Genomic DNA, 25,356 nt, shown 5'->3' with positions numbered 1-25,356 from the left:
TTTTTCCTCCTATACTTTACAGAGATTAAAATTGCACATGATCACAAACCCATACAGATTCTTGTCAACTGTAATAATGTTGAAAATTAAGAAAGCATCTTCCACACTCCGTACTACTTGAAACAAAGTCTCCAAAGGCCAGAAATGGCCTTTTCCCCCCATTCCTGTGCAGTTTACTTCTTATGGAAAGGATGATTTCATAAGTGAACTTGGAGTGCATGCCTTAAAATGAGTATTTGAGAAATACAAACTGAGACTAGAATAAATATAATGCATCCGTACTTTTTTTTAAAAATGTAAGCAATAGGAACACACTTCACTTGAACCCCAGTTCTGAATTACTTTTTCCTGTGAGTATTAGTTTTTCCTTAGTTGATTATACTGAGAAATATTTTGTGTCCCCTTTTCTAAAGGACAGCCTAGGGACAAGTTATTGTTTTCCAGGTAAAGGGCTAATGGCTACAATTCTTTTATCATCACTTGTAGCTTTACAGTGGCACCTATGGGCCAGTCACTAAATGGAAATCTGTGCCACACGCTCTGCCATACACCAAGCAACTCCTGACACAGAAATTCTTCAGACAAACAGCAGAGGACTATCAAAGATAAGAACAATATGAGGATCGAAAATGGGATGTCAGGGCTGCAGCAGTCTAAATCCCACTTCAGTTTTTTTTGTCTATACTCCACGTAGGAGGTAAGTTGAATGGCATGACAAAGAATAAAAGTAAGAGAAAAGCAATACGGAAAGGTTTTTAAGAAACATACATAACAAAGGTGAGGTGAAATATGCAATGGAAGATAAAAAAAAAAAAAGAGCCCACCAGCAGAAAGCTGAGATGCAAATTTTTCAAATAAAAGGCGCAAACTATGGTTCATTACCATCGAAGTTAAATTACTAAACTGATTACATATCCTATTATTACAGAATTTAGGTAAAATATTTTATAACAGACTTTTGTTTCAATGACAACCTTCAAAACACCAATACTGTATTTCCTTCAACAAAACAACTGCAAGAAACTGAATTATCAATACTAATCATAAAGAAATATTATAATGTACTATAAAGTGGTCAGACTTCAGCTGTGTCAATAGCCATTTTTTTAAAACGATTCAGCTTTTTAATTTACCAGTCACAACCACTACATTGTTTTTTTCAGTTGCTGCCATTATAAATCACTAAGAAGTTATCAGCACTTCAAGTGCACAAACCGATTAAGAGCTACTGTCAGCAGTTTCAGAAGCAATCCATATGTTTAACATATGGCATGGAACTGAGTCCCTGCCTTTTGAATTCCTGCGAACACATTTAGTATTATCTGCACTGTTCTCAAAGTGCAGTTTCCAAAACGGAAAGTTCGAATACTGTGACTGAGATATCAAGTTATGAGGTGCATAACTTGATGCATAACAAGCTGCCCAAACAAGTCGAGTTTGTGATGCTACTTTTCCAGCACAGCAGAAGAGGCGTCCACTGGACTTGGTAAGAATCCTTATGTATGTGTGAGAAATTAAAACACAGTAGTACTTTTCAAAATATATAGAAACAATCTGCAGTTTTTTTGCTACAGAGCACCCAAAGGAAATTGCTGTTGTGCAACTTCAAAACAGTCTTCACCATCTAGAAAAGACAGGATACCTAAAGATTGAATGATAAACTAAGCCTTTCAACATCAGCCATGGCAAAGCGTTTTCCTTGGGCCAGAAGAAAACCACGTTGACATTAACAGATAAAGTCCATGTGGCCAAATTATCAGGAGTATCTTTCACAACACAAAGAAGTACCCAGTACATACTCTGGAGCAATACTCTACATGCCTCATGGAAAGTGGAGAAGCAACAATAAAAACAGTCCATAAGAGCAATACGTCAATAGTCAAAGTCTTCGCTATGATGAGATGTTATCTAAGAGAGATAAGAAGGTGCTCACAGTGTGCGGAAGCGTTATCAACAGACCCTGAAAAATATTTGTGAACTTAGTATAAAGTTAATACAGAAAAAAAAAAGGCAAGCAATTGCTGGCTCAGAGTTCTGGAGAAGGCCTTTGACGGCAAAATTTTGAACCGGGCTTGCAGCTGGTCTGTGGCAAACAACAGCCGCCCTAAACCAGCCCTTTCTTGAGCTATCTCCATTTCTGAGACAGTGGTAACCATTCACACACACACAAAAGCAGCCAACACAGAGCTGAAAGCTGGGGAGCTGAACCTACAGAATAACGAAGAGGAATACTATACAACCTTTGTTCCTTGCTTTTCTTTTGATGCTACGCTCTCCACACCATTCTAGACAGAACCTTCTGCAGAAACAACTCAGCACTAAAAAAAAAAGAAAACCACCCACACCAAACAGCTCCAATACAATGATGGCACAAACAAGAACATCTTCTAAAGTAATATCTTGAATAATTCTGTTTCAAAACTCCCTTTGCTCACAGAGGCATCTTCACAGCCTCCCTGAAAAGGCTGACTTGACTACTTGAGATGGATGAGACAGACATATAGCTTGGCAAGGAACTTGTAGGGCCTTCTCTAGGTCCATAGAGACACCGTACAGGAGGATCCTGGGTTCAGAGCCAGCCAAACTCTGCCCATACAGTAAATTCGGAACCTGAAGTCCCCATCTCTACAAAAGCAGACTCTTAGATGTGAACTTTCAGGCCTGAAACATACTTCTGAATGGTAGCAGAGGCTCACTTCTGATGATCCACTGCATCCAGCACAGCTCCATCACATGATTAACAGCATTTCAATCCAGGGCATCTTTGTGGATGGAAATACTGATGGGAAGGAAGTTTCAAATAGAGAAGCTGCCAATAGACTAAAAAAAGTTCATAAATTCAATTAACCACATTGGAAAAAAGAGGTGGGGGGGAGGGCAGCTGCACATTAGAAAAAAGGTTTTACTACAGCCTAAGGAAGACAAGAAGCATCTTCATCTATAGCCAAGTGGTGATTGGCACAAATTGAGATGTGCTCTTTATTAAGGCAGCAAAGAACAAAGCTTGCCAAACACACGAGCCAGCTGGCACACTTGTGCTGCACCAAGTGCTGAGTTCGGGCTCTTCCAGTGTATCCACACACGAAGGTGTGTATGGACAGCCACCTAAAGAAGTTCCATTTCCTATGGCTTACTAAAAATTTAACAAGAATATCTAAGATCACAGTCCACAGAAGAAAAACCAAAACGAACAAAAACCACAAAAAACCAAACCAAAAACACCACCACAACTCTTCAGCAAAGCTCACACTGGTTGATTTTTAAAGCAATGTTCCTCCATTATTTAAAAAGTGTCCTGTCTAGCTACTTTGAAAAATGAGATATTGACACTCAGATCTATCAGTGCAAGACAGAAAAGGTGTAGGGTATGCAAATGCCTGAATATTTCCATTTTTACTCAAGGCAGCTATACATCAACTTATTTACAAAAACTTGAAAAGTTTCTGCTCTACAACTTGTGATACAGCTGATACAGATTTACTCCACCCAATGAGGTATGAACCACAGAACAAGCCCCCAGAGACTATTCAAAAAAGTTACTCCAATTGTGAAAGGTTATTCGGCCTCATATGGAAACTGCCATTGCCTACATTTTAGTATATGGCTCACATCTGCATGTAATAAAGATCACAATCAATTAAAAATTATTTTACCACCTCATGCCATGAAAGTAGAAACAGGAAAACATGACAAGCAGCCTTCTACTTAACACAAGTCTCCTTAAATCTCTTATATATCTTTGACATATACTGATGCCAAGTTTGCATATTATACAAAATAGTAAAGCTTCTTACAGAAACAAAGAAAGTGTACAAGCATAAGAATTGGAAGAAATTTTATAGTACAAATAGCATTTGACAAACATTGCAATTGTTTTGTAATTTTGACTCAACTCAACCACGCAGCATTCCTAGTCACATGTGACTGTATTGAACAGTTTTTGTCTTGAAAATCTGCACTGGAGACATATTTTGTTCCACATGTAACAGGTTTTACACTCCCAAGTTCTTCTTAGAGGACAGAACTCTCGAAGGGGGAAAGCTGCTGAGCGCACCAGGCTTTGCGGAGAGCTGACAACTCAAGCAGAACAGCAAACGAGTCACAATAGGAACATTCTTCATTAAAGAATTTACTGCCGCTTTGGAAAGGTCTGGCATATGTATGTTTACACACTGGAAGTACACAGCTTCAGAACTGGGCAACGGTATGATTATACAAGATCAGTCGCACATTAAACAAACTAAGTAGGACGACTATAAATACAAGAGCCAGCCATGAATTTTAAGTGCTTCAAATGTAACAAGTTGAATATTAAAATGACTCCTCAGAAGTTATTTTAAAAGCAATGCTCCTTGAATACCTTTATAAATAGCTAGGGCATCTGTTTGGGATGGAAAAAATGTAGGATTCAGCCAGATTTGGAAATGAGCTCTTAACTTTGAGATTGCTGGGAACTGTCAGAATTGCTCAAATCTTGTCCATACACCGTAGCATCTTTCCATTCAGAAAATAAAGTATGACTAGAAAAATATTTTTTTTCAAAATCAACTACACATCTAGCCATGTTATCAATGTAACAAAGTTTAACTTCCCTCAGAAACTGAAGGAAACTTCAATGACAATGTATTATATATTGGCTATAGATGCAAACCCACTGCCTACTGTAAAGCTACAGAACACTTCAAAAGTACCAACATTAGTGTTCATCTGTATCATTAAGAGAAACTAAATTGACTATGATGTTCATACCGAATTTCTACATAGGCATGCTTTTTTGGAAGTGAAGGCTAACACAGATTAGCAGTTTACAAAAGTGTCAATGAGAAGTTACACAGTTTATAAAACTTTTCTGCAGCAACCCAGTTCAGTAGGACACCAACACCAGTCAGAACAGACTTAATGTCCCAGGAAAAGTCTCCCACAGTGGGCGAGCATTAAAGTGTACAACACAAAATTAAAATAAAAACCTAAGGACTGTAAAAAAAAAAATACTATTAAAGGCTTGGTTTAAGTTTCTTTTCTGATTTTATGCTTCCAAAGACTGATCGTTCACTGCATTCTCAAAATAAGCTATAGAAATTTAAGTTGTCAGTCTACTACTGAAGTCTGCAAACTATTTAGAGAAGCCTACTCATTTCCCATTACACAAAGAGAGACCTTGAGAAAAACCACATTGCTTAAATGTATTAGATATCTTTCATCTAGGAACTAGCCCCACAGGATAAATACACTATAAATGGGATATTATTTTTCTCCAGACATACTGTTACAGACATGACAGAGCTTATGAAACAGACTTTTAGTCATAAATTGGAAGGCTGTGCTAGGATAGCACTTCATATAGAAGACTAAAGTTCCAAAGTTCACTCTACCCCACCTCAAATTAATCTACACTTAATAGTGAACTGCAAATATCTGATAAGTTAAAACAACCAACATTTGAGTGTAGTACAGAAGAAAAACAATACTAAAATTCAGAGATGACTGGCTAGCTCAGACCTACTGTTCTAACAGCAGTCACACATCTGAATTACACTAAAGACAAGGTACAAATAAAGGAGCCACTCTAAAGCAACAGAAATACACATACCAAACAACATGATATAAAGTATTTTGTTATGCATTTCCTCCCAAAGAGCGCTTCCCTCCTTTAACAGACACCAGAAAGTGAATGAAATGGAAATGAAATGGGATAGTGTTCTCTGAAAGCACTGACACCCACAAAACAGTTTTGCTTTCATTTTCGTATTGCCTTAAAACATCCAGAACCATGTTATCTAACACGCTGAGCATTCCACATCAGCTGAGTTCAGTGAATGCTTCTGAACATAAACATCCCTGGAACTGTAATACTCCTGGGTCTGTATGATCAACATCTGCAGAATCTGACCTTGACATCTTACTGCCCATTTTAAATGTGTGAAATATGGATAATACCACCCCACTTTATTGTACTGTGTCAAGACTATCAACTTGTGAGATGTCACCTAAGCCATAAATAAGAAAATTGCTAAACAAAAAATTTGCATTATACCACAGTATGTAAACATGCAGAAAAATAGTATTCTTCATTTTAGAGCACCTGACTTTCCAGTTTTAGTATTACTCCTAATGACCAAATCATAAAACCATTGACTAAATGGAATAACCTAACAAGAGCAGTACAAGCCTATACTGAAAGTTTTAAGACACAAAAATACATGTTCAGAGCAAACCAATGCTATGAGACACCACTGTGGTCATTACACAACTAATTCCACGAGCAACTGGTTTTTTGAAAGCTTTTGGACAAGTTTGGGGATGGCACAAAAGCAAGCAAATAACTTCATATGAGCAGAGCATCAGTAGAAGCAACTATGAGCAGGGATGCTGAGAACATTTCTTGTGAGTCTTCAGATGGGTATTTGGAGCAGTTATTCCCAGTGTAGACTACTCACAGACTAAAAAAGCTCTCTTGATAAAGTAGCTCGTAAGTCAGCTGCTACACCTGTCAGCTCTTGGCTTACATGTTACCTCAGGGACTCAAACTGTCAGCCATTGACATATTTCACACTTCTCATTCTCATTACAGAGTGGAAGCATCCTACCTGGCAGTGCCTACAACGAAGTTTCTCATCTTTCTCCTTCCTCCACTTATTTTAAAATTGCTCCTCCTTAAGATACAGTTACATAGCAGAAATGCTGTATTTTGCTATGAATGGACCAGTTCTTAACCATATCCTGAGCAAGTCCACTTACCAGATTTCCCTCCTGGAATTTTAACTCAGACACACTGATTTCTAAAACTTGAAGTGACAGAGTCAGTATGAAAAAAATACTGTCCTGGGCTGATCTTATGGTTCTCTCTTCTTAAGATGTAGAGAGATTTGTCACAGAACTAATGTTTTTCACATCCTTATGTAATCCACCAACAGTCCAGAGAGGGCATCTAACTATGCACACAGTTGCAACCTGCTTTAAATTCCTTTAGCTTTCCACATCAAGGAGGGAAAATTTCTCCTTTCCTGAAAGGGTTAAAGAATGATCTTCACTGGAGACAGCCTACCTTCCTGCGCAGACAGTCTTACACCTTTTTTTGAGACTGTTGCTTCTCATGTTTCTTCTAGTCAGACATTTTCTCTCATCCAGTATTTCCTCACAGTCTCCATGTTTTTAGTTACTCAGAAAAATGGCACATGTGCACTCATGTCGAGCTTCAATGGAACCAACCAACGCACCTGCAACACAATTGACGCAAACCTTGATGTTGACTAATTGAAGATCTTCACTCCTTGGATTTTTATCTCATGGATATAGAGGCCAGCACATATGGAGAACCAAAGGGTATTTCTGAATATTGCTCAAGTACAAAGATAATTTTTTGGGGGTAGGTAGGGGTAGCATTTCAAGATGCCTCTCTTGTGAGAAACAACAACAAGTAAGGCTGCTCAGAGGTATTTCTAATATATCTGGACAGCAGCTTACACAGAATGTTAAAGTTACTATATCCTATGCAATCGTTTATACTTCAGGTTCTCAGCTTCCAGCAGAAACATTCTGCCAAGAGCCACAGCTACATTTACCCTGAACAGTGATTGTCCATGAACAACAAAACTCAATGTTGTGGCACTCCCAAACATAAGTTTTTGCTTCTTGAATATGCCAAAAAGACTACAGCTTATTCATGACAGAATATGTATTGTGCCAACTATGTGAATTTTATTCAGAGATATCAACATGATAAAAGTAGTTTAAATAGCCAAGTATACTTGCAATTTAAAAACTAAAAGCCTGATAAATTTAATAAGCCCCCATGCTACATAGGCCTTTTAAATTGAAGGTTTAGCACTATAGAAAACTGAAGAACGGCTACTTTGCTGATACCCATTATTTAATAATAAAGTTCAGAAACTAAAGCACTAAGCAAAGAAAAAACACTATAAAACCACTCACAGCATAAAAGAGGAAGACCCCCACTAGGTAGGGTAGTAAGTCTCCTATACCAGAGAAAAGGATAAAGACACTCATATCCCAGTATTTCATCTACACACAGACTGTATTGTGTTGAGACATTTTCCTTGTAAACACTCCATGATTCTTAGCATGTAAATAAAACATATACAGTCAGATTTCAAACCCTTTCATTCACAGCAGTACTTTAAGTGGTTATTCCAAAAGGCCCCACAAATCATGAAAATGAAACTTTTCATACTCTTTCAGAAGTATCAACTGCAAGTAAAACATTCCAATCTATTCATATTTTTTAAAGCCATGTTTTGTTTAGATAACATTTCAAAGTTCCAGAGGAAATCAGGATCTCTTGTTAGTAAAAATGCCCAAAACAAACCCACAAGTTTCCTTATGTAGGATGAAACTGTTTTTTTTTTTTTATTACAGTCCCTCCTGCTATCCTCCCATGTATCTCACTTGCTTAGAATTAACTCATTTGAGGTAGTCAACTACAATTCTTACTACTTAGTCCATGGTTAGAAGTGACAAACACAACAAAAAAAATTTACTTAAAAATGTAAGTTACCTCCACAGTATGCTTTAAAATTGATGATGCAGAAGTTTAGTATTTTACAGCAAGGTCAATCAAGTGATTAAGTCTCCAAAGATAGTATGAGAAATACAAGTTTAATAATGTTAGGTAAAACAAGCTGCTTTTTCCAGAAATAACTACAGTTCTTTGAAACACACTATCAACATTGGCCCCACTACACACAAGCACCTCTCTCATAGCATGTGAATTACTGCTAAATCACACCGGTGGATTTTTCAAATGAGGACAGCTAGTGGTTTTTATTTTCACGTGTTCAATTCAACCACCTTTCAGAGATTGCCACTGCAGAAATAGTTTGTTGAGCTGCTGAACTTTTAGCTAAATAGCACAACATATTAAGAAAACGAAAGATAAATACAAATTTAAAGCTGTACAGACTCAAACTGGTGCTCAAACACCTGCACTGTTCCTTTAGCAAAAGTGGCAACTGTGTGGAATGGACAACTGGGAATGTGAACTGCTCTGTCCATGAGTCAGGGCCCTTAGATAAACCATTTTGAACTGCACCACACACACACACTCATGAATCAGTTCTCCCAGTAGCATCATCTGCTATGGTCTTACAAATTCTGTGTCTGTTCTTCTCCCCTTCAACACATAGAGTACGTGAAGATCATGAACTCTTCTGGCACAGAATTTATATAAATTAAAACTCCAAGATGAAGACAAAAGATCATGGGACTTGTGTTATCACCTCTCATACAGCAGGCTATTTTAGGTAAAAGGCCATTTTGTCCTTTAACATATGCCACCGCAGAGTACAGGAAAGCAATAAGTACTTGAGATAGTGAATGTAAGTAACAGTCATAAAAAATTGAAGTACTGATCTCCAAAATACTGCACTTCATTTAAAGAGTAGCACATGGCATTTCTCAAGCACTGAAGACAGCAGCTCCACCAAGCACCTCCCAGCAGCTGTGCATTAACGCAGGAAGGTAAGAGCAGGAGCACAGTACACTGACCCCACCAATGTCACACCAATAGTCCCTGCTGTAGAACATCAAACACCAGCAGATTTGCTGGAACAAACTGTCTCCATCAGCAGACAACTACTCAAGGTGAACACGAGCTATCCAACCTGAGATAATCTAGACACAATTATGATACTACTAGAATTTTGTTAGTATCTTTTCCTCCAGCTTTCCTTCACCAACTGGATGAGGGCAAAACTCAGCTTCAGTGAACATCTACATCACCAGCTTGGCCAAGTGACTACTGATTTCTAAGGAGTTGAAAGTGTTCTTTACTCAACTCATTTTCTCTCTACTCAAGACTACAAAGAAATCATCACTGGCAAAACACCAAATGCACAACTATTACATCGTCTGTTAGAGCTTGCACTGTAGAACGTCAGAGAAATAAAGAGGGATGCCCTATGTGCCACTCTGAGAGCTCCAAAAACAAGAATGCAGGATGGAGGACTGTATTGAAACAATTACTAGATCCCTTCATATCTATAGATAGCATCCTCAGCCCAACCCCTTTTGAATAAAACAACCTGGTCTTTTGGCAAGTGCCTACCCTGATGCAGCAGTTACAGACGCTTCCCTTGACACATGGTGAAGCACATGTGTACCCACTTCAACCAAACACCAAGGCAACTGTGCTTTGAAGATAATGCATTTCTAAAAGGCGGAGTCTGTGACAAGTGCCTGTTTTTCCCTTTATGAACGGCCTGAGAAGGGAGAAGCAAGAAATTCTAGGAATTGATCAGGAGGGCTATGCTGGCAAACAGATCCAAAAAATTGCAACTAAAGATTCCAAACCACAGTATCTGGATTAAGGATCTCAGTGCTTCTGTATACACGTCTGTCTGTCAGTATTGTGCCTTCCTGCACTGTTTGCTGTGGGGTCTCAGTGTTGCCAGACTTGCACCTTCAGGTTCAGACATGTATACTTATCGATAACAATGATATATGTGCCTGCGCTCCCTCTTCAAATCAAAACATCCATCAGATCTCCCCAGCAGAGTCAAAAGAAGCTTTGACAGCTGTTCAAGTGACCCTACGTAGGAAACCACATACGGTGGTGAGCTGAACAAGTTCTCTCTGTCCACTGACCTAAATTCACATGCCTGAATCTGGAACTCAATGTCTGTTAAAATGACTTAATGACTGTTAAAAACATATTCCAGACAATTTGGGAGACAAACAAAATTTTCGAAATCCATCTGCTCGAAATAATTCACCCAACCCCCCAAAAAATGGAACCAAGAAAATAGAGCTAAAGATAACTACTTCAGTTACCTTTTTATTTGATGACAGTCATGTCGATTTTTTAATTTTTGTCAAAAGTTATGTTTACCATACTAGAACTATAACTTTTTTAATCAAATACACTGAAAATTATTAACTGAAAGCAGGAATGTATAGGAGCACAATTACTCTTTTTGATAAGCTATGCAATGATAATTCTATGTTTTTTCCTATTCCTAGAAATGTTAAAACAACACAAAAAGACTTCCTTCTGTCTTCAGGATCTTTTACTTAGACAAAGCTTATTGATCTCCATTGAGGTCTCAGGTAAGATTTCAAGTAACAAAACAAGAAATCCAGACAAATATCAGACACTTCTGTCTCTCTAAAACAAATATGTAATAATAATACCAGAGAAGGATTTTGTCAAACAATTCTTAAAACAAAAATTGGTGTAGCTGAAAGGAATAAAGATATATGTAATGTGTGGCCAACTTGCAAATTAAAAATTACTCCAGCATTATGCTTGGTGGATTTGATTCCTCATTTGGGAAGAAATGCACCTTTTAAACTCTTTAATTGCTTAAAGGATCTTTGATCAAGTCGATGCTAACATACTAAAACACTGCTAGTTATCACAGTTGATCATCATAAAACATAGCTGACCTTTAACTCCTTAAATAGACCAAAACCCAGAATTTTTCACACCGTAATTTCTGATGTTACAACCAGAAGTACACCAAATCTGGTTTACATCTTTATCACAACAATGCCTGTATTGGAATATAAAGTAGAGCTTCCAAACTATAACACCTTGGTATTTGGAACTTTTCTAAGCCGTTTAAGTACTGAAAAGTTTCCAAAACCTCCCTGAATCATCTTCACTTTGAACAGGGCAGATCCTAAAGCTTTGCAGCTCTGTGTATCTGAAGCTAGATTTCACCCCAAACTGTTAAGTAATACTGGGAGACTAGAATCTGGTTTTAAATCAAAATATGCCAGCAATTTTTGTTTAAAACATTTAGTAAGAAGTATCAACTTAAAGCAATTAGATAACCACATCTTCCTGAACCAATTTGATAAATGTTTGACTTCTATACAACAACCCTTATTTTTCCTTGCCCTTTCCAAACAGAGGGGAGACATCCATATTTTTCCTCTACAGTCAGCTACTCTTTACATTATCCTTTGGTTTCCCCACTCAGGTGTAAAACATGTTTTTAACACCAGAACGATATACTGAGAAATATCATCATATTCACTGAGCAAGTAAAGCTGTATTTTTCCCCACTATTCCTCTGTATTCTTGCAGGTATTAAGTAATTTACATTTTCCTTTCCTACATATAAAATATTGCAGCACTATTTTTTTAATCCAAGTTAAGTACATACAAATGGAAAACTTCTGTTAACATAAACATTGCTTATTTCACCTTTTCCCCAAAACCATGGTTTAAGAACAATCCTGGACATACCTGAAGTTCTACCAAAAAAGGAAGTTTCTAGGCTTAAATACCAATTCTTTTATAAAACCCTCCTATCTGTGCCTCTTCAAAATGCAACTGCAGTTGACTACACCAAATTACACCTGTTTCCAGAGAAATAAATGGGGAACTGTTCATTCCCAACTTGTAGAGAATTCAGTAATTTGCTAGGTATTTTCTAGTAGGTTTAACATGATCCTGACTACAATTATTTTTGTTTTCAGTCAAAATATACCAGTAATGTATGTGGGAAGCCAACATTAAGCACTGACTTAAACAAACTAGATACCAAAATAAAATATTTTCCTGAAAGGTGTAGCACATATTAGTTTGCCATAATTTTCTGCCCTTCCAAGCCCTACATTTTAGCAATTCTAAAGGTAACTGTCGGAGACAGTTTCTCTTAGTTTCAAAAGATCCTTCTGTTACACTATAGTTACATGAAAACCCAACCAAGTGAAATGTGAACAAGACCCTGTCTTGATAAAAGAACAAGAAAGAAAAGGAAAATGCTCTTCCAGAAGTTAACAGAACAAGTTGTCCAAGCATATTTGGAAATTTTGAAGATCTTGATTTTAATTTTAATTACTTTTTGGGATTAAGCTGGCAGTTCTGAGTAGCACTGATTTGACACAATTAAGATAACTAGCAGCACAGCACCTTTCTGGATAAGTCTGCCCCAAAACATGGTGGCCCTCTTTTTTTACCCATAATATCAAAAACAACTAAGTGCTAAATATATTTTCACACATCAAATGAGTTTTTATATATACATATATTTTAACTTCTAGATGTTCATACTTCAAATAGCAGAGGTAAAACTTTCACAGCACTGATGGTACCTCTCTCTAGACGGTCAGTGTCTCATTTTAAAAACTTCAATCCAGTTTCAAAAGTTTATATTGAAAAGCATGCATTAGCAATAGGCACTGTAGAACAGCCTGTACCAGACATGATAGCAAAGTTTACTAATTATGTCAACCACAGAGACACAGCACAGATTATATTCTCCGAACAGAGGTGTACCAAAAGTTTCATGTTAGGACAACTAGCAAAGAGACTCTTACAAAGAAGAAAAATTGTAGCCCAATTAAAGGAATATCCACTGCTGGCTGAAAAGCTGCATCATGTATTTAGGGTTTTTCCTGCTGCAAAAACCTTTTACCTAGTCAGGAATGGATTAGAACACCCACAGTTTTATTGCTTGTAGCAAAGATAGCAATGGCTAAACAGACTTTATTTTCCTACACATTTTAGCAACATGCTGTAGTTTGTCAGTAAGGTATAGTTTCAAAAAAAAAAAAAATCTCAATCTTGGACCAAAGAACTACATTTGAAACAACAGTTCAACCGTGCAACAATTTTGCTAAACTCCGACAGTTTGGAAGCGCAAAAAAAAAAAAATCAAACAAAGTTTTAGCTAAAGACTGAAATGGGAAACAAGTCTTTGTGGTAAATACTAACATATTCATGTATTCATGCAATTCAGAAATGTACATACAACAACAGCCATCTCTGGTATTTTAAAATCATGACTTCTGGTGACATCATAAACCATAAGTTGAAAGAATCCTGACACACTTGTACTCCAAGTGCACAAAAATAAAGTTACTGGTTATCTTTGATTTTTTAGGAACTTCAATGCATTCTGCACAAATCCAACTTCAAGCATTTTGACATCAACTGTCTACAGATGTGAAGTTTCATACATATTAAGCACCATCAAGTAATCATTCACATATGACAAAGTAGCACATTAAGGAGTAAAACATTCAGCAAGTTATTGGTAAGTTACAGGAAAATCTACATTAAAACAGTTAGATGGAAGACTTAATTAAAACCAAATAAATACTAAATTTTACCTTTTCTGGATTGTAATATAAAGATTTCAAAGTGGTAAACAAGGGTGGGCAGCCTTTACTGAAGTTAACCCTCAGGAACTTATCCGTTAGTTCTCTAAATTTTTCACCTAGAAACAAAAGTGTATTTGGTTATATGTCAGTGATGGCAAGCTTTACATAAACGTAAGCACTAATTGCTGTGGAACACTGGATAATAGAGTAACTTGGAAACTGCAATTAAGGGTTTTAATCTTTCCTGTTATTTAAGAACAAGATGCTTAAGCTGCTAGTGTTTAGGAGACTCCTCACAAAGACATGGTAACAGTCCTCGAATCTGTAAAATCTATTACAAAGGGAAAGTATTAAGTGCTGGCTACAGAGCATGTAGCAAGGGCTGTTTAAACAAACATTGGAAAAAGTTATAATAGTAAGAATAACTAAGCACTGGAATGGATTACCTTGGAGATCTTGTAAAAGCTCCATCATTGGAAGTTTTTATGATTAAGTTAGACAAATGTGTGTTAGGAATAGTGCAGATATAAATTATCCTGCTTTGAGGAACAAGGATGGATGAAATGAACCCTCTACCTCTCTTCTAGTCCTATTTTTTAATGAGTTGGACATGACCTCCGATGATAATATGATTGTTTCTGGAATCAGAAACAGAAGACTAGGTTTCAGAAGGGTAAGCACCATATCAGAATCATCTTTATCAAAATATACCATCAGAAAGCTGTGCATCTGATTTAACTATGTTTTCAGGTAAAAATTACAGTACTTGAAGTATGCCACCTTTCTGAGAAACGCTGTTTCCAAAAAAAAGCAGGACTTCAAAGAGAATATATCCAGTCAGGAAAATAACTGGCTCTCATGTTTTTACTCCTATGATGAAAAGTGGTTGTTTTCAGTTGTTTCAGGTGTGTGGATTTTTTAAATTATTTTTTATTGGTTTTGTTTGCTTTCCATGGGGATGAAGTTGCTACACTTCATTGTCTATTCTGTGGACTTTTCTAAGTCTTTAAACAAGGAAGCAGTACACATCCCATAGTGCTAACATACACACATTGAACTGCTGAAATAAACTTCAATTTATTAAGAACAAATTACAGATTTGGTAAGACTTTCATAGATATCCAGAAAATGAAGATACTACTGCTTTGTGTAAAACATGTACTTCCACCAATTCTTAATTGTACTAACTGTTATTAGCACCGTTACTAATAAAAGTAATTCATGTTCTTGTCTTGCTGTACTAAAACAAACTGCTGTATATAGAAACTCCTGCTATCTGTTAATGAGGATCCATAAGCACATGCTTTATTACAGGTGGATTAATTAAAACTTGTTTTCTCACACCACAAGAAACTCCCCTATATGACCAAAAAAAAAAAAAATCTCAGCTTCTCAGTTTCTTCTGTGGAATTATTCTGACTTATATTTTCTTAATAGAAGAATTATAATTCAGAATTTAGGAAGGCAATATTGAAGTTTCCATTAAGTACGTATTTATTTAGAGAAAGCAGAACAGCTTTAAAACAAAGTCTGAAAAAGGCAAAGCACACCACCAGGCACCTATCTATGTCATGAAGCCAAGCTCAAAACTTAGTCTGAGGCACAGAAAAGACCTGACCACAGGAACAGTGAATCCACAGCAGCATCAAACCAACCTAAAACTGGGTGGCCAGACTCCAACCCCCACCCTTGATCAGTCTGAAAATTAACTGCAACAGCCTTCCTCCATAAAGGTGGTTTCCAGATGGATCACAGAGCAGATCTGCATCAAATACAAGGTTGTTAAGATGAAATGCATGGCAAGGCCTGGGAAAGCCTGCCCTTTAATAAAAGCCTGAACTTTAGAGTATTTTAAGCCAACTCTGAATCAAAGAGTGCTGGTTGTAAGCAACTGGTCAGTGACTGTACTGCAACAGCAACCTCATTTAACCAGAAGTTCTGTCCTCTTGAAATCTGCAAATATGTTTCTGCAAACAAGTTTGTTTCTACACCTTCACATTCTCACTATTAGTTTTTGCCAACAGGAATTCCTATCTGCTGTACTTATAAACAAAAGAAATCGTTTAGTAAAGAGATGAATTTATAGGGAATCAAAACCAGTCTTATACATCCATGACTGATACAATCTCATCAGACTGACAGAAGCACAAATTTTTAATTTCAGAAAACTCATATTTGCTTTGAAACAGTACAGAAAGTAGCCTGAGAGGTTTTTTTCTCAACTGATATAATAATGAATTTTGCTTTCAATTAGACTATTGCTACAGCAGGAACAACTAATCCTCACTACCAAACATATTTCTATTTAAATGAACATTAGCTGTGAAACTACACTGTCAGATACAACAAAGTAAGCTAGTGCAAAACATACAGTGAAATAAACCCAACAGCAAAACACACTATTAATAAAGACATGGAAAAGCATTTTGCAGGTTACTTCCTTGTTTGCTATGTATTACCATGACAATTTTATTACAGGAGAAAAACAATTACTTGTCACCTAGCTTTTCAAATCTAGCTGAACTGCCTTAAAATTTGCCCTTGTATCTTCAAAGAAACTGAAATATCTGGGACTAAGTAAGGCACAAGCATTAACTTCGGTGCTAAATCTCTTACGAAGCAGTTAAAATCCTGTAATTTTATATGGGAAAAGTGCACGCACATCCAGACTCCTGAGCAACAATGGAAAACTGGACTAGCTACGCTCTGTAGCATCTACAGGTACAATCAATGTGGTGCTCAGTACCTGAGCTACACTAAAAGCTACCTCACAAAATTAAAAGGTGTGTTGAGAATTTGCAGCTGAACTTAAGAATTTAATGACAGATATCTAACTTATGCACTTTATATTTCTTTTCAAAAGTTCACTACTGGAGTTACAGACAGCTACATACCAACTATATCTTTTATGGGATTTAGCACTTCGTTTAGCCTCCTTATATATATTTTGGAACATCATAGCTTTCTGTTTTAAAAAGTGTATACATATTCCCTCCAGAATAGAGCACATTTGTGCACTGTATTTCAAAACAACTTTAGAAAGGACAGAGTCACTAAAAGAACTTTGCTTTAAAATTAAAATAATTTCTGCTACATAACACTGCAGACCTGCTTTTTTGTTCCCATTCTTATTAAATTATCAGCAAAGTTAGTTTATATCGTAGATTTAAACTTCTAACGGTTCTACAACAAAATGCTGGACACCCAATGAGACAGAGTCAAAGATTTGGTGCTTTCTGTACAGTAGAAAAACTGTAGCACAAAACCCATTAGGAAATTCAGTCCTATGCTATTGTAATTGTTATATGCATCATTTACATCTGGTTTCAGTGTTTATAATTTATAAGTTAGCTTATATATATGTATATTAAAGATAAAGGAGTGGTGTGTGTACATACACACACTCCCCTATACCTTTAATTCAAGTGTATTATGTCCCTACCTTTTAACTTATGATTCTTAACTTGTATGATGCAGAAAAATTATGTACAGTAATTCCAACAATCCATACACCATTCTGTACTGTAGTTTTATCAATACAAACATTACATAGTTCGTATCACCATATTAGAGCACATTAACTTTTCTATCAACTCCTGAAACATAATAAATAATTCTGTCTATTCCAAGAGAAATGCACACATCTGATTTCTGTAAATGTACAAATAGGTATTAAATGCACATTCAGCCGCCTCATGAAAACTTAAGGGGAAAAAAAAAAACACTATTACAGAACAGATATGCAACTTTTTACCTGAAACAAAGTTTAAAGGTAATCTTCTAGGTGAAACTGCTCTGGGATGTCTTTTACTAACTTCTTCATAAATCTGAAGCCTCTCTTCTAAAGTGCCTATTATCAGTAAATATAATAGATATAAGTAACAGAGATAAAAATCTATTCTAATTTTTTTAAATTTTGAGAATTAATTTAGCTGGCCTTCTTATACAGTTCAGGTTTGGAACAATTTAAACATTTCAAGGGTTTTTTTTCCAATTAATCATAAACATTACTGTGTAAAACTCTGTAATGAAAACCCTGTATGTACAACATACAACTACGAGCATTAATCGCCGTAAGGATTAACTGCAAACAAGACAATTAACTTGCACATTCAATCATACAGCACTAGAGTTTGGTTTCTTTCAGTTACATGCTGTGCAGACCCATTCACACAGTCATTTGGCATTCCCAGATTCAATTAACTTTTTTCACTATGAATTCATTTGAGACACACTTAAAGCATCCAGAGAAATGTCTACCTATGATTTCAAAATGCCAGACAAGTAGCACACAATACAAGCACACCTTTATTAAAGGTCCTCTGGTAGCAGCAAAAACAAGGCACAATACTGCCAGTGTAAGTACTGAGCACCAGAACTCTTTATACCTTAATGTTTAACAAAAATAAAGCTACTTAAAGATTTTCTTCCCACTCCTCCCCTTTCCCCCATAATATGCTTTGGAGCTCCAATGTGGTTAGAACTGAAATAAAACTCATCTGTTGCTTTGAAATGCCATTTTCACATAATTAAGATCAATTTCACTTAAACGTTATTAAATTCATCAAGCAGTTTAAATAAAACTGAATGTACTGTGACACAACATATATTTAATAAATATATGTTTTCCTTTCATAAGAAAAAACAATTTATCTTGTCACTGAGCTCAGATGTCGGGGAAGGGGGGGGGGAAAATATGTTACCCAGTGGCTCCAAGAGATGCACAGTTCTAAAAGTTATCCTAAAATAGTGTTTGGATTGGAACTAAAGCATATAAAAGCCCTAACTGAAGTCACAAGTTGGAGCTCCAGAACTTACCATGGGGGAGGAAATAGTCCTAAGATCACCTAAAAAATAAAGTAGCATTATTAGTTTTATAAATTAGAACAGTTTTAATCTACATTGGATTTTAATATGTCAAATAAAGTACTGGATTGGTTCTTTGTTAAGAACTACACATTTTCATCAACATATTATACTAAACAGAATAATCGAGTTCTTGGGTAATTGATTTTCTGGGACAATCATCATGATGTTCAACTCTATGGATACATTAGGAAAACCATTTAAAAGGGCAACACTCCTCTCTGCATAAGTGTAACGAAAGCATCTTCTTCACTGCCAGTCACAAGCCATATGAAACCAAACTGGAAAACTTTCTAGAAGAAAGCTGGTTGCGAAATACAATGCAGCTACAATATCTACAGATAATATCCTTGTGATTTATGATTTATGATGTCATCAGAATAACTCAAATAAAGCTTCCACTAATTAGTGAACGGTGAAATACAAGGAAACCATTCCTGTGTAAACACCTGGGCAAGGTACCACTGCAAACACAGTATAAATTGTTGCGATATTGTAATTTAAAAAAAACCCAAACACAACAGCAAAACCAAAACAATAACATTTAGCTATTTTCCTGAAAAGACAGAACAGCAGTAATGTGAACTAGCACTGGAAAATGAAAGATTTTATCACATTCATCTCCTTTTCCGCCAAAGAACAGTCAGTTTAAAGAAAATATATTTTTTTCAGATGGCCTGTCTTTAAAAGGCCATCTGAAATAGATATTTGAGTATTTTTCTACATATCCATAGAAGGAGCTACCACCCAAACAAGTTTCAGAATTGCAATTTCATGTTGTGGTATATGATAGCAGTCTGTCAATCAACTACTAGGCAGGGATGGATTGCAAATTGGTTTCCAAGTTCACATGTGCCAAGGAAGCATTCCTCAGGTGAGCAGGTTAGCAAATGCCACCTTCAGCTCCAAGAAGAGAGACTTGCTCTCAGTATTTTCACACACACAAGTTCTTCAGTGAATATTTTTAAAATGGATAAACGACTATATAAAATTCAAGATTAGAAGGTACATAACATTCTGCCAAGTAAAACTATCTAGAACAGTAACATATCAAACGGGAGTTTTAAGCATATCCTGTATCATATGTATTTTCAACGTATCTGTGTATCTTAACTTACTAGGTTGAAGGGCCTTTTCCAAGCTTTCATAATAATACCAGTTTTCTGCATTGCGCTCAATTAACTCTTTGTACACTTCACCAGCTTCTTTCAGTCTTCCCAACTTCAGTAACATCTCTCCTAAAAGCAACACAGTAAAGAACTGTGAATTACATGAAAAAAATACTGGTGACTTGGGAATAAAGTTTACAAAACTAGATACATAAAATTGAGCTTAATCATATGTAGATACTTAAAAAGAGGCCTATATAGCTCACAGTTTGGAGCATTCAGCACGTTTGAAAGCAAAGATTATTTGAATGTCTGTATCTGAGTATTTAAAATAGCTATTGGGTTTATCAAAGAAATAAGCAACTCTTCCTTCCAGGACTCCAACACATAACTATGTCACTTCCTACCAGACTGTTTACTTAATTACACCTATATTTTTCACACCAACTAATCATTTTTTAACCAGTTAAATCACACTGGTTTACTACTAAGTAAGTTGTTCTACCAGGTCTGGCTTGCATGGAATTAATTCTATTCACAACAGCCACTACAGTGCTATGTTTTGGATTTGTGACTAAACATTGATAACACACCAATGTTTTCACTACTGCTCAGCGGTACTTGTAGAGCAAAGCTCTTTTCACTCCCGCTCTGCACCCAGCAAGCAGGCCAGGGTGGACAATAACCTGGGAGCAAAGACAACCTGGACAGCTGACCCAAACTGGCCAAAGGAGTATTTCATGCTATATAGTGTCTCATGCCTAGTAATGAAAATTGAGGGGAAGGAGCATTTGGGCAGGTGACCATTGCTTGGAGACCATCTGAGCACCAGTCTGTTTGTGGGAGGTGGTGAATGCCTGTGCATCACTTGGGCCTTTTTGGTTTTTTTTCCTTTCCCTCATTCCTCTACTTTAGCTATCTCAACACACAAGTTTTCTTGCTTTTGCTCTTCCTATTCTCTCTCCTGTCCTGACAAGGGAGGCTGAGAGCAGTGAGTGAGCAGCTGTTTTACCTGCTGGTCAGGGTCAACCCAATGCAATTATGCAAACAAAGAGCAGCTGAAGAATACATGCTATTACACTATATAACTGCATACTCAGAACTCAATACTTCGAATCTACAAAACAACTGTGGGTTAGTTTTAATCAAAAAAGTCAACTTCAGTATTCACTTAAGTAGAGCAATACAAGGAAGTATATTAGAAAGCTTAAGAAGGAAACAAGAATTTGATACTTCAGTCAAAAAAACCCCCCACACAATACATTTATGTTTGTACTAAACAGTATTCTTCATGAGATTAAAACTGGGTTACACTAGCTCTGATTTATAGAAAGCTACTCCAGTATGTACCAATATAATGATCTCCGAGATTTCCTCAGTTCCAGTATCAACCCAAGTTAAACTACCTGCATTCACTATCCACTTTGGTAAGGCAAGTTAATTGAGCACAAAATTTTAAGTCTGGTGTTACCAGCTTCCCTATAGTGTTTCAAATCAATTAAAGATCTCACACGTGTTTGTTTTCTTTTACTGTTCTATCATATCTGAAAGCCAGTAGCAAGAGTTTAGAACAAAACTGGCTGAGAGAAGAATGACTTACCTTTGATTTCTTCTACTATTAATTTATCACATATCTGCTTTTCATATGTCTCTATATGTTCTAAAGACTCCTCAAATAGATCTGCCTCTCTCATCACTTGATTTTGATACAAAATCAGTTCACTATATTCATAATCTATTTTATTTGGAGGAATCTGGAGGGGAAAAAAAAGCAATAGGTTAGTTAACATTTACCTGTACCTCAAATGTGTGCAATATTACAGAAGACAAGATTCAGGCTACAAAATATATCATGTCTATTTATATACCCATCCAAACATTGAAAATGGACAACTCCCATTATTCACAATCAAATTAGATTCATTCAGGATATCCTTTGTTAGAGAACAGTTTAAAATAATTCCTGTATTTCTCTGTTATCACTGTGGCGAGATAATTAAAAACAGAAACCTTGCCTTCTCTTATAGAATAAAATTTACAAAGATCTTGGTAGTCATCTTCTTCTGAAGGACTCATGTACTCCACAACAATTCTGACCTAAGTTCCAAAGCAGATTGCTGGGATATCACAATACTTACTATCAGCATACCAAAAATTCTGGATCAAACTATTTCCAAGAGCAACAAACAACCCAAATACTGGCCACAGCTTGACAATTAGAGTTTTTCAGACCAGAAACTTACACTCCCTCTTTCTAACCAAGTGTTCTCTGTATTACACTTCAATTCCCCAGATAGCACAGCACACAAGCACGTAAAGAGTGTTTTTAAGCAACAGATAATTGTTTTGAGGTCTGCTGCCAGTTGCATACCCTGGACTTTGCCTACAGGCTGTAGTAAAACTAGTGGGCCACCCACCTTCCACTGAAACATCAGCCACTTAAACAGGACAACATTCAAAAACATTCCTTTCTAGGGGTATTTAGGGAAAAGTCTTGCCAGAGATATAAATTATTCCATACTGAATGCTCTTCACTAATATACACAGAAGCTACTTCAGTTATGAGTAAATTCCAAGAATTTCAGAGACGAAATGCAGAAGTCTGCAGACAATGCCCAGCAGATCTATACACTTAACTATGTGAAATATACTGTCTGAATAGAAATTGTAGGAAAGGTAGTTATAGTCAAACATGGTTTTTTAATAATTAAAAATAGATAAGGAGCTGAGCTTGATAATTGTTAATGATTTTCCATGACACTACATACTTTCTTCCTGAGCAAGCAGCACTTCCAAGTCACATTGGTCACCAAACCACTTACTATTACTTATCTGTTCCCTGAGTAAAGTTTTTCCTCTGTCTTCTTTAAAGAACCAAGTAACTTAATAAACAGAAATGAAAAAACCAAAACATTAAACTGATTGAAATTAACATTCATATTAAAAGAATCTTCTCCTAAACAACGACTTCCAGCCCTTCTCTAAGCACAGACCAATTTGATGAGACTTAAAATTTCTGTTCACATGCCCTTTGAATTTGTAGGGGCAGCTCTTTTAGCACTAAGTTTTTAGAAAGATTTCCTTTTAGATAGAAATGTTCTGAGAGCGCGCTAGCTAAGTAGAATATTGTAGAGACGTGTGACAATGAACTTCAGTTTGGTGTTGAAAATAGCAGTTAATAAAAAATACTTGAATGCTGTTAACATATTATAGCAAATGATGGCTAATGGAACAAGACTAGACCTTGCACAAAGTAGAGTCAGCAGGTGGCATGAAATGCTACCCACTTCTTTAAGTATATTTCCTCTATCTGCAGCTCCATTTCTGTTTCCACCTTGGCTCAATTTAACCATAATTAAGCATTAGAAGTCATTAATAAAAGCATTGTTACCTGGAAAGTATCTTTAACTGTTTCACAAACTGACACATGCAACAGGAGCTGAGCGTTTAAGTGTATCTTCTCACTTATCCTTACTGCAATAGCATTGAACTGAACCTGCAGAGCACCAACTTAGTTCTTTCTCCTTCACTTCCCCCCACCGAAATATCCTCTCCTCCAATACAACACACATCTAAATTCCACAAGTAGCACAACTTCTTAGCACATCATGAATTTGCTTTAGGTCTTCAAAACACTGACTACCCGAGAAGTCCTTAAAAAAATATTATACATAAAAGAAACAGATATCTTAGCTGTCTTGTATCTCTACTGCTTTGGCAGGACCAAAAGAAATTATGAAATGTCAAAAAAAACCCCTTCAAATGAAGTCACTCTTACGCATAGGGCAAATCCACCAGAAAGATACTGCACTTATTGTCGCTCCATTGAAAAAGCCATTTTTAAAAGTAGTTTTAAGAAAAACTTAGTTTTAGAGATATTTTATCAGGTTAATGATGATTTAAACATGCAATTCAGAGGGTAAACATAACCCCAGTACTTAATCTGAATAATCAGATTTAATAGAATATCTTATTCTTTATAAGACAGTTTTTTTCCACTCTACTGTTATTGCTGCACAATACATCTTCACTCCTCCCTCCCCCCAGAAGTTATGATTCTTGCACGAGACATCCAACTTTCTCTTGAACTCAGTTCTGCTATTTCAGAATCAATTTCTTCCTCTCCTTGATCAAAAAAGCAGCAACTTTACAACCGTATATGCCCTAACACAACTGTCACTGAAAGAATGTGACAATATGCAGCCAAAACATACCTAAGAGCAGACCCCCAAAACTCCAGAGGTTTTCTGTCCATATCTGTAATTGTGGGCCTGATGCAGAAATTAGGAATAAAATAAAAATTAAGAATAAAAATTTTGTTCTGGAAAAGAAGAACGGAAAAACGGGACATACAACAGTAAAACAAATGGCATCGTTGTTTTACACCTTCGTTCCCAAAATTTAAATTCTGAAGTGACTCTTAAATCATTTGATTTAACTTGGACAGCACAGGCTGTTCTATTTCCTGCAGTGATGTCTGCGTTCAAAGTCATAACCTGGTTTTGACTGAAATATTGTGTATCTGGCTAATTTACAGCTTTCAGATGACAGGCAATGTTGATCTGGATACACTAAGAGACACAAAATTTACCATTTCCAATGATAACTTAGCTATTAGAATAAAACCGTCAGTGATAAAAAGTGATTTATCATTTGAATTTGTTGCTCAACTTCCTGCCACTACTTGTTCCTTTATTTTTCCCTACTAAGCAATCTTCCTAGTGATTGTTCTTCCCAAAACCACTATCTAAACTGTACTAGAATCACCTGGTTTTTTTCTGTTTACAGTAAACAAAGAGAATCTCTGCCCTTCACTAGACAGCATTTTCTCTAGTCCTCTTACCTTTCCATATTGTTCTTTTCATTTTTAACTTTTTTAAAACAGGGTCATCAGTAAGTCTTGACCTCTCAGTAATCAGTGCTCTATACAGAAAACCACTGCTGCTTCTCAGAAATAAGGGTGATTTTTTTTTTGCTTTTCACCCACAAGTCTGTCCTGAGGGACAGTTTTACAATAAGCTAAGCCTGGATCAACAAAGGCAGCTCACTTCCCTCTATTATTCCCCTTCCTCCTTCCCCTCTCACCTCACAGTTGTTCAGTTCAGCCAATCAATCCTTCAAAAGAGTGATTATTTTTCTGTCACTTTGGCTTCCTGAACCAGCCCCTCCACGAGTCAACCAGTGCTGCACAAGGAAGCAGTGGGAGCACACAGGAAAAAGTCAGACTGCTGGTTTTTGGCAACAGCTTATGGCTAGAATAGCTCCATTATTTTGTAATACTGCATCTTCAGATACTCCCCTACAGTCA

General features: G+C 36.4%; 1 protein-coding gene across 4 annotated transcripts in view; it reads right to left on the bottom strand.

Moving 5' to 3' along the window:
- Positions 1-25,356, bottom strand: part of NAA16 (N-alpha-acetyltransferase 16, NatA auxiliary subunit) — a 64,523-nt gene that overhangs the window by 15,125 nt on the left and 24,042 nt on the right. For 2 of the 4 annotated variants that reach the window (XM_065627810.1, XM_065627827.1), the window contains 4 exons: positions 21,649-21,802; positions 20,058-20,177; positions 17,828-17,923; positions 14,083-14,189 (listed from right to left, as the gene is read on the bottom strand). In XM_065627810.1, the coding sequence (XP_065483882.1) occupies positions 14,083-14,189; positions 17,828-17,923; positions 20,058-20,177; positions 21,649-21,802 (477 nt within the window). Of the gene's footprint in view, positions 1-14,082; positions 14,190-14,587; positions 14,712-17,827; positions 17,924-20,057; positions 20,178-21,648; positions 21,803-25,356 lie in introns of those variants that run through there. The other 2 variants (XM_065627835.1, XM_065627819.1) reach the window with 2 other exon arrangements.

Source organism: Caloenas nicobarica, chromosome 1, assembly GCF_036013445.1.
Source record: "Caloenas nicobarica isolate bCalNic1 chromosome 1, bCalNic1.hap1, whole genome shotgun sequence".
NCBI classification, from domain to species: Eukaryota; Metazoa; Chordata; class Aves; order Columbiformes; family Columbidae; genus Caloenas; species Caloenas nicobarica.
Note: the sequence above shows the minus strand (reverse complement) of the source record. Positions and strands in the feature narration are given on the sequence as shown.